At 48.0% G+C, this 11,153-nt stretch overlaps 1 protein-coding gene across 1 annotated transcript; it reads left to right on the plus strand.

The window, feature by feature from the left end:
- The first annotated feature begins 9,469 nt into the window (after positions 1-9,469).
- LOC146042437 (general transcription factor II-I repeat domain-containing protein 2-like) lies at positions 9,470-10,825 on the plus strand. The gene has a single exon (XM_083162427.1). The coding sequence runs from the start codon at positions 9,470-9,472 to the stop codon at positions 10,823-10,825; it is 1,356 nt and encodes a 451-aa protein (XP_083018553.1).
- The last annotated feature ends 328 nt before the right edge of the window (positions 10,826-11,153 follow it).

The following is an 11,153-nucleotide window of genomic DNA, read 5'->3' on the forward strand; positions in this document are numbered from 1 at the left end:
GCCATCGCTCCTATACAGCGCACTCCGCTGAAAGCTGATGGCGTCATGGCGAATAACACCCCCGCCATTGGTCAGCAGATACTTCTCACTGCAGCGTTCACCGTCTTCCGTGAACGCTCCAGGCGGGGACAGGACACCGCATTTCTCCACACTATCCTTGATGTAATGGAGGACCACACCAACTTACATGCAGGCAAATACAAAGAAATAAAATAGGGGTCCCGCACAATCACTGAGCGTAGCTCGAGAGCAGTCGTCCGCCCTAAGTCATTACCACCCAGGTGGAAAATAATGACCCTCGGGACCCCAAAATCTCCCAGGGCTCGAATCAGCCCAGCCTGCAGCCCTTTCCACAGCATACCTCTCTCACCCAGCCACCTAACCTCCCCAGCTCGACTAAACACGCGTACATCAGATGCTACCCAATAGACAAAAGAATGTCCAATCATCCAAATGGACTTAACGTCCTGTCGACCTGAAATATTTATAAGAGGTTAGAAGGCTGTCGACAATCTTGCATACCAAGCATTCACCACACTTGTTAGAGAGAGGAATGAGAAAAACCGTGGCCGACCAGCTCTTGAGGCACAAAACACACCGTCTGGGGTAAACTAACAAGTACGCCATGCCAGATTGTGATTATAGCCGAATTGTGCCCCCAGACGGATGTGAAAACACACCTCAAGGCCCCCACTGGAAGTTGACGAGCGCTTATGCGTCCAGTCGACCATGGTGAAAGTGACAGATAAGGCTGGCCGAATGTACCTCGGAATGCTGCCGAGCGCCATCGACCCAGGGACTGAATCTCTGAATCGGAGCGGCCCTCCGCAGCCGCCGAGGTAGCAGCCCCAATCCGAAAGGAATGCGACCCAAATTCCTTTGGACCGAGACCCGTGGCCTCCAGCGCCCGTCCCAATCCGTGGCAAAACTGATACTCGGTGAGCGGTGACCCCTCATCATGCATCAGCCATGCACCAGGTAGGTCTGGGTGCACCTGCGCGAAGGCCGTAACCAACGCCACGGGGCACACCCCTTCCACCGCACATGGGAGCAAAGACAGCCACCGCCCCCTTCCAGCCAGGCTAGTCTTGGAACGGCGCAGGTGACATAGCACCGAATCCACATGGACCACCAGGTCATCCACGGTCAATGGTGAGGGTATTCGCTATTGACGGCGCCACCAGCTCCCAAACCTGAAGGCACCATGATACGCCGCTGTATACGCCATTCGGAACAGGACCTCATAGTCAGGCCCGCAAAATGTCCCTCAGGGCACCCAGCAAGGCTGGGAGCAACGGCAATTCAATTGGTCGCCCGCAGTTTGGGAGTGCCGGCGAGGCGCGCAGCCATCCACGCAACGCCCTGGGCACCAGAAAGGACCGGGACGGGTCCGCCCTACCAAGCCGAGACAAAAGAAAGGCACCCCTGCCAGCATCCGGCGTACTGAGGCAACAACGCCCCAAGGAGTACCAACTCCATACAACGGCCACCCTAGCCGCACCAGGTGTCTTACCTGCATGAGGGGCAGACAGCCTAAACTGTTCCCCCTTGTGCCATCCTTCCTGATAGCACCCCAGTGTCCCGGGCATGATAGCCCTCATAGCTAGCTCCTCCATTCCAGTCCAAGCATCTGAAGTGCCTGCCTCCGACATGAGGCTCACCTCTGTGGACATGCCAGGGGTCCCGATGGCCGAGTTCCGGGAACAACCACCAGAGGGGGAGCTGGCCCGCCCTGTGAGGCCTAAGTGGCGAACGGCCTGAGCTCCTGTGCCACTGCACATGTTGGGGACACAATTACGGGCGCCACCCGTGAAGAGGCTGTAACCCCAGGCAGCTCATCAGGGGTAGGCAAAATACCGGGTTGGGAGCTGGCAGAGCCCCAGTAGGGGAAAAACCCAGACATGCGGTCCATGCAGGAATTCAGAAAGGGCCATAAACTGCTGTACTCCTTTACAGGCAGTAGGTGGCAGGGGCCCTACACCGCATCAGCCCACAGAGGGGAATTATTTTCGGGAACTACCCAAGACCCCCTTTAGCGCTGCACTGAGGGACCAGCCTGGTCCTCCGCAGCCATCGTCGCCTGGCCGGTCCTGCAGGAGGCATGTCCCCGGGGATGGACAGGAGTGATTGGGGTCCCACAATAGGAGGGGTGGCCGTCCCCAGTAGCCTGCACTACCAGCCATACCTCCCTGTCACTCGTCACCCCGCCGGCCGGTCTAAAGGGAGAATATACAAACATCTCACAGCTGGAGCCATGGTGGGAACCAAACCAATGCCATCAGTGCTGTGAGGCAGTGATGCTAACCATTACAACATCTGTAATGCCGGGAACGCCAGAGGGGCGTGCCGCGCTCGTGGCAGGAGTACACCGCCCCTTACCTCTAACGGCCCCATTATATAATATGGTGGTGCCCCTTAAGGGGTTTGAGGCCTGCCTCATGGCGTTAACCATTGCGCCAAGATGCCGCACCCCCCCAATGGCGGGGACTGGGCAGTGGCTTTATCACCCAAGCGGCCCTGCCGCGCCCCGGGGTCGATGCGCCATAGGCACTACTCTGCCCAACCCCCAGGCTGCCAGGAGGTCCTGGCGCCATTGCCGCGGCCTACCCCTTAGTGATGGGAAATCTAGTTAATTTTCGTGACTATTTATTATGATCTAGTTCGCCCAACGATTAGCTCAGAAGACTACCCTATATCTATATACTCGAGTATAAGCTCACATCTCGATAACATTTTTATGTTGAAAAAATGCCCGTCCCGGCCTATACTCAAGTGAGGGTCCCACTTGAGTCAATAACCTTCCCAGTATTTAATGTAGACCCAGGTGCTTAGGCTTATATTGGACGACCTCCACTCGAGCCTACATACGGCAGTCCGTCCGTCTCATTATTCCATCAGAGACTGAGAGGCGTGATTATAACTAGATGAACCAGACTAACCAATTACGCGCAGAGCAGGGATTTCTAATATTAGCGCATTGGAGGAGTAATATTCTTGTTAGGATGATCAGATGGGAATTAATCTGATTTATTAAACCTATTTTAGAAGGAGTAAAATATACAGCACCCTTATACCCCCTTCACACTGCACTGAACGGTATATTGCCGTTGTTTCACAATTTAAACACGTTTAAGGCAAGCAGAAAGTGCCAGCTGATTTACCGGTGAAAGATCCCCGATATTCCAAAACGGTCCTACACGTTTTAGGGCCATCTGTTATGCAGTGAGAATGGCTCGAGACGGTATTTAGCAAAACAAACATCAGACTACAGACCCGTCCCCTACCTTCTGCCTTGAAACGTGTTGAGGGGATCAAACGGGTTGATTGATGTGAATAGTATTCAAATGGCATTCAAAGCGGCCATCTACTGCAATGTCAAGGCTCAGACCTGGCTTGAATACCGCCTTAAATACAGCTTTGAAAAGCGTTTAGGCAGTGCGAAAGCGCACTATAGTGACCCATTCTTTGTTTAGCTCTACCAAACTTATCCCATTTTGGTTATTATCTTCAATTCCATAATATGCCATTAAAATACCCAAATTCAGAGTAATATACTGTCACTATTTTTGCTTTTAAAATACAGTATTTAACCTGTCCCTTTCCCCCAATGTAACTGACTTTAGCGAGAGATAAAGTAAAGAGTTTGCAAAATATCCCGTCAGTTTCTGACATTTATCTTCCACAGCCCAAATGTGACCTAAGCCGATCGGTTGCCAGGGGAAACTGCTCCACTTTATGTCTCATGGAGGTTCATACATATCCCTCTTTGTCCTGTGGAGTAAACAGAGCTATCGTATATAACATCCTAAACATGATTGGGAGTGTAGCTCGTGACCTAATAGGAAGGCAGCATGGCAGTGCCTACCATAGTTCAGCTCCATACACACCCTACGTGTGCCTGAGCACGGCAGTTCCCACATGGCAGCCCAGAGGCACTGTACAGTCTCGCTATGGCTGTATGAGTCAGGGATTAGTTTTGGGAGCTGTAGGAAGGGAACTAACTGAACTACTGAACTATTTACATGACTCATGAGCCAACAGTACAATGTAGGTCCACAGAGTCTAGACCAGGGTTCGCCAACCCGTCGCTCGCGAGCGACGGGTAGCTCGCCTGCTGTTTTACAGTAGCTCGTTTGCCTTTCTGCTGACCTCCTGCCGCGATGAGGCTCCTTGTTTGGCGGCAGGAGGTCAGACACTGCTTTAAAGGCGCTTTCAATCCGCTTTGTGTAGCCGCGACTTTGCGGCTGTGACCCCCTCCTCGCTTTGCGGCAGGTCTTATGCCGCGTGACCTAATGACGTCCCGAGCACGTCCCCAGCGTATGATTTCGCGGGCTTGCTGGAGACGCCACAGCAGCGCCTCTGCAAAATAACACAGTCCTGCGCCACAGCCTCTGATCGAGTCCTGCATCACAGCACTGGTTTAGGTAAAAATTCGGTTGCCACTGCTTGAGCCTCGAGGTATAATGGGCATAATGTGTGTGGCATATGTTTGATCATTAAACATATGCCACACACATGATGCCCATTAAACATATGCCCCACACCTTGGGTGTGGGGCATATGTTTAATGGGCATCATGTGTGTGGCATATGTTTAATGAGCAGCAATGTGTGGGGCATATGTTTAATGGGCATCATTTGGGGGGCATATGTTTAATGGGCATCATTTGTGGGGCATATGTTTAATGGGCATCATTTGTGGGGCATATGTTTAATGAGCAGCAATGTGTGGGGCATATGTTTAATGGGCATCATTTGTGGGGCATATGTTTAATAAGCATCAATGTGTGGGGCATATGTATAAAGGAGCTTCACTTTGTGGGTCATAGGCATAATCGTCATCACGGTGCGTGTTGTGTGGCATATGTATAATGGTGCCTCACGGTGTGTGGCATATGTGTAATGGGCATCACGGTGTGTGACATATGTATAATGGAGCATTACGGTGTGTGGCATATGTATAATGGGCATCATGGTGTGTGGCAAATGTGTAATGGTGCATCACAGTGTGTGCGGCATATGTATAATGGAGCATCACGGTGTGGGGCATATGTATAATGGAGCATCACGGTGTGTGGCATATGTATAATGGGCATCATGGTGTGTGGCAAATGTATAATGGTGCATCACGGTGTGCGGCCTATGTATAATGGAGCATCTCGCTGTGGGGTATTTGTATAATGGAGCTTAACATTGTGGGGCATATGTATAATGGGCATCACGGTGTGCGGCATATGTATAATGGTGCATCACGGTGTGTGGCATATGTATAATGGAGCATCACGGTGTGGCATATGTATAATGCTGCATCACGGTGTGGTAATTCTCAATTAGATTTTGGGGGGCAAAATGTGTGTGTGTGTGCTGACTATTTACAGTGCTCATCCATACGGCAGTATTTCAATTTGCCTATAACTCCAGCCCGCAGCTCGTCTCCGACACATGCACTCCCGCCTGCCTGCTTGCTTGCCTGCCTGTGCGGAAACACCACCACACCCCTGACCTTCACAACCGATTTGAAGTGAATCTGCAGAAGTTGCTGTTGGAAGTTCAACAAAGGTAATGCACTGCATTCACTACTAATAGGCATCATGTGTGTGTGTGTGGCATAAGTGTAATGGTGCATCAAGGTGTGGGGCATTTGTATAATGCAGCATCACGTTGGGGCATATGTGTAATGGAGCATCACAGTGTGTGTAGCATTTGTATAATGGTGGGGTCTATGTTTAATGGAGTATCACGCTGTGGGGCATTTGTATAACGGAGTATCACGGTGTGTGGCATATGTATAATGGGCATCGTGTGTGTGTGTGGCATATGTATAATGGAGCATCAAGCTGTGGGGCATTTGTATAATGGAGCTTCACATTGTGGCATATGTATAATGGAGCATCACGGTGTGGGGCATTTGTATAATGTAGCGCCACGGTGTGGTAATTCTCAAGTAGATTTTGTAGGGGCAACCTGTGTGTGTGTGCTGACTATTTACAGTGCGCATCCTTACTGCAGTATTTCAATTTGCCTATAACTCCAGCCCGCAGCTCGTCTCAGACATATGCACTCCTGCCTGCCTGCCTGCCTGTGCGGAAAAACCAGCACACCCCTGACCTTTACAAGCCATTTGAAGTGAATCTGCAGAAGTTCCTGGTGCAAGATCAAGAAAGGTAATGCACTGCATTCACTGCTGAATAATAGGCATCATGTGTGTGTGCGGCATATGTGTAATGGTGCATCACAGTGTGTGCGGCATATGTATAATGGAGCATCACGGTGTGGCATATGTATAATGGAGCATCACATTGTGTGCGCCATTTGTATAATGGAGCGCCACGGTGTGGTAATTCTCAAGTAGATTTTGTAGGGGCAACCTGTGTGTATGCTGACTATTTACAGTGCGCATCCTTACGGCAGTATTTCATTTTGCCTATAACTCCAGCCCGCAGCTCGTCTCAGACATATGCACGCCTGCCTGCCTGCCTGCCTGTGCGGAAAAACCAGCACACCCCTGACCTTTACAAGCCATTTGAAGTGAATCTGCAGAAGTTCCTGGTGGAAGATCAAGAAAGGTAATGCACTGCATTCACTGCTGAATAATAGGCATCATGTGTGTGTGCGGCATATGTGTAATGGTGCATCACATTGTGTGCGCCATTTGTATAATGGAGCGCCACGGTGTGGTAATTCTCAAGTAGATTTTGTAGGGGCAACCTGTGTGTATGCTGACTATTTACAGTGCGCATCCTTACGGCAGTATTTCATTTTGCCTATAACTCCAGCCCGCAGCTCGTCTCAGACATATGCACTCCTGCCTGCCTGCCTGTGCGGAAAAACCAGCACACCCCTGACCTTTACAAGCCATTTGAAGTGAATCTGCAGAAGTTCCTGGTGCAAGATCAAGAAAGGTAATGCACTGCATTCACTGCTGAATAATAGGCATCCTGTGTGTGTGTGGCATATGTGTAATGGTGCATCACAGTGTGTGCGGCATATGTATAATGGAGCATCACGGTGTGGCATATGTATAATGGAGCATCACATTGTGTGCGCCATTTGTATAATGGAGCGCCACGGTGTGGTAATTCTCAAGTAGATTTTGTAGGGGCAACCTGTGTGTATGCTGACTATTTACAGTGCGCATCCTTACGGCAGTATTTCATTTTGCCTATAACTCCAGCCCGCAGCTCGTCTCAGACATATGCACGCCTGCCTGCCTGCCTGCCTGTGCGGAAAAACCAGCACACCCCTGACCTTTACAAGCCATTTGAAGTGAATCTGCAGAAGTTCCTGGTGGAAGATCAAGAAAGGTAATGCACTGCATTCACTGCTGAATAATAGGCATCATGTGTGTGTGCGGCATATGTGTAATGGTGCATCACAGTGTGTGCGGCATTTGTACAATGGAGCATCACGGTGTGGCATATGTTTAATGGAGTATAAAGTTCGGGGGCACATGTATAATGGAGCATCACGGTGGGGGGCATTTGTATAATTGTGCATCACGGTGTGTGGCATATGTATAATGGTGCATCATGGTGTGTGGCATATGTATAATGGAGTATCCCGTTATGGGGCATATGTATAATGGCCATCACAGAGTGCACTATTTTGGTCAAATGTGTATCACTACCCCCATTTTCAATTTCAAAGCCTTATGTTGCATGTGACCACAGCCATTTTTTTGTGCCCCAAGCAGTGCCATATATACACATGCCACCATCAGTGCAAGTGACGCAATGTGAAAAATACCCTCAGTAATGCAAGATAAACAATGCTTCCAAAGTCTGGAAAATGTAATGGTACTGCATGCACGAAGTAAAGTTGTGTATTTCTAACATTGCCAAGGGCATTATGTGTAAACAAAAAATGGTACTCTTTACCTAGAACGGCGCCCGCGATCAGAATCGCGGGCGTCGGGGGTAAAAAATCGCGGTCATCGCGGGCATCGCGGGTAAATCGCGGGTACATCAAAATCGTGTACCCGCGATGACCGCGATTTTCCCATATGGAACAATGTTAAAAAGCCTAATTGATCGCGATTTTAATGTAAAATGCCTCAATGCCCGCGATTTTCCCATAGGAATCAATGTTAAATGGGCTACAGAGCCCAAATAGACCCAATTAACCCTTAAATGTCACCCCAATTTTTTTACGCCACCCCACGATCCACGGCAACCCGAAGCGTGGCGAGCGCAGCGAGCCCGCGAGGGGCGGCGGTACGCGTCCTCCGACCTTTTCATGCCCTACTATCCACGTCGGCGTGGAGTTGAGAATAGAATAGTGTGGCGAGCGCAGCGAGCCACCGAGCCCGAAGCGTGGCGAGCGCAGCGAGCCCCGCGAGGGGACGCGGATACCTTCACAGGTAAACGCGTCCCTTCGCGGGCTTCACAGGTGTCGGCGTCGCCACGGACACCTGTGAAGTCCGCGAGGGGACGCGTATAACTGTGAAGGTATCCGCGTCCCCTCGCGGGGCTCGCTGCGCTCGCCACGCTTCGGGCTCGGTGGCTCGCTGCGCTCGCCACACTATTCTATTCTCAACTCCACGCCGACGTGGATAGTAGGGCATGAAAAGGTCGGAGGACGCGTACCGCCGCCCCTCGCGGGCTCGCTGCGCTCGCCACGCTTCGGGTTGGCGTGGATCGTGGGGTGGCGTCAAAAAATTGGGGTGACATTTAAGGGTTAATTGAGCCTATTTGGGCTCTGTAGCCCATTTAACATTGATTCCTATGGTAAAATCGCGGGCATTGAGGCATTGAATGCAAAATCGCGGTCAATCTGACTTTTTAACATTGTTCCCTATGGGAAAATCGCGGTGATCGCGGGCATCGCGTCGCGGCCGTTTATGTACTGCCCGCGATCCCGCGATCACCCCGATGGGCGCCGTTCTAGGTAAAGAGTACCCAAAAAATTCTTTATCTGTAGGTTCCTCCGCTGCGACTTGTGTCAACTGCAATTCACAGTTACAGTCATCCTACACCTGCAGTAAAATGAGCGTCATAAAAAAATAAAAAAAAAATTATTACTTTCACCCAGAATGGGAACATGATTATTTCTTTACCGAAATAAAAGGCAAATGTGTTTGCTTAATATGCAGTGAAAGTTTATCCGTTGGAAAAAAGTGCAATGTCGAAAGACACTTCAGAACACACTATTCCAAAATTGATCATGAATTCCCGTTAAAGAGTAACTTAAGAAAAGAAAAATTGAGACAAATAAAAAAAGGACTAACTGACCAGCAATCAGTTTTTACTAAAATTACGAAAAAAAACACATCTGTAACTCTTGCTTCTTTTCGAGTGGCACAAATACTTGCCAAGAACAAAAAACCATTTGAGGATGGCGAAATCATTAAAGAAGCTTTTTTGGAAGCTGGAGATGCCTTGTTTGACAATTTTAAAAATAAATCAGAAATCATTTCAGCCATTAGAAGCACACCACTCTCAGCAAATACCGTTATGAGACGGGTTGAGGTTATGGCAGATAACTTTGTTAGTCAATTAAAAAAGGATCTGAGTGAGTGCTGCTATTTTTCGTTACAGCTTGATGAGTCTGTGGATGTTACAGATATATCTCAGTTGTCTATTTTTGTGAGGATGGTATTTGATGATTTTAGTACTAAAGAAGAACTTCTGAGAATTCTTCCTTTGAAAGAACGCACCAGAGGAGAAGACCTTTTCACAGAGATTAAAAAATGTTTTTATTCTGAAAATATCCCTCTTCACAAGCTGGTTTGCATTACGACGGATGGTGCTCCAGCATTTACAGGTGTCAATAATGGTTTTTTAGCACTATGTAAAAAGGATCCCAGCTTCCCAAAGTTTATAACCTATCACTGCATAATTCACCAGCAGTCACTTTGCGCAAAGTTCCTTAAAGTAAACGAAATTATGAGGCTTGTCATCAAAATTGTAAATAAAATTCGAGCCCATGCCCTCCAACGACGATTGTTCAAAGTCCTGGCTGATGAGCTGGAGTGCCACTATGGAGATCTTTTACTACATTCCGAAGTTCGTTGGCTAAGTAAGGGCAAAGTCTTACGTCGTTTCAAAGATGTCTTACCAGCCATCATCTTATTTTTAAAGGAAAGTGATGAAAACATCCCTGAACTAGAAAATCCAGAGTGGAAAAATAACTTTTCTTTTCTAGTCGACATAACCGAAAAACTTAATGAGCTTAACCTTCAGCTGCAGGGAAGAGACAAAGATATTACAAAGATGATATCTGACATCCAGGCATTTCGCCAGAAACTGGAATTTTGGGAAATGAATCTCCGAAAAGGAGATCTTAAACATTTCCCATGTTTGAAAGAAGAAATCGAAATGCAAGATAACTCAAGTAATTCTTTTGAGAGTCATATAGAAATAATTACCCACCTAACAGCTGAGTTCCAGCGGCGTTTCAGTGAATTTAAAAAAATTGAGCCTCTTGTTCAGTTTCTTTCATCCCCTTTTATGGAAGTTGACATTGAGCATATGTCCAGTTTTATTGAAAAGATGTTTCAGGAAGATATGCCATCAACAGAAATGGAAATTGTAGCACTACAAAGTGACCTTACAGTGAAAAGTATAGCCTCAGGATCCACCATTTGGCCCCTTCTTTCGAAAGATAAATATCCTGTACTGGTTCGAGTTGCACTTCGTGTCAAATCTTATTTTTGCTCAACGTATTTATGCGAGTCTTCATTTTCAACAGTGAAGATAGTGAAGAGCAAATATAGGAACAGGTTGACTAATGAACATGTCGACAATTGTGTTCGGATGGGAGTTTCAGGTTACCAGCCTAACTTTACAACGATCATTGAAAGTTTGGAATGCCAGCCATCTCATTAAAAATGGTTGGATATGAACCTTTAATCCCGAAAATGTAGCTGTACGCATGTTTGCAAGCATATTTTGCACCCTTGAGCAATAGCCATCTCTTACATTGGCACAAGTCTGTAGATGAGAGAGGATTTGGGGGTGGGTTTTGTTTCTAACTATATTTTAGCCTGGTATTTTTTGATGTATCTGCACTTAAAAAGGGTTGGATATGAACCTTTAATCCCAAAAATGTAGCTGTACGCATGTTTGCAAGCATATTTGCACCCTTGAGCAATAGCCATCTCTTACATTGGCACAAGTCTGTAGATGAGAGAGGATTTGGGGGTGGGTTTTGTTT

Source organism: Crinia signifera, chromosome 19, assembly GCF_055691185.1.
Source record: "Crinia signifera chromosome 19, ASM5569118v1, whole genome shotgun sequence".
Taxonomy (NCBI): Eukaryota; Metazoa; Chordata; class Amphibia; order Anura; family Myobatrachidae; genus Crinia; species Crinia signifera.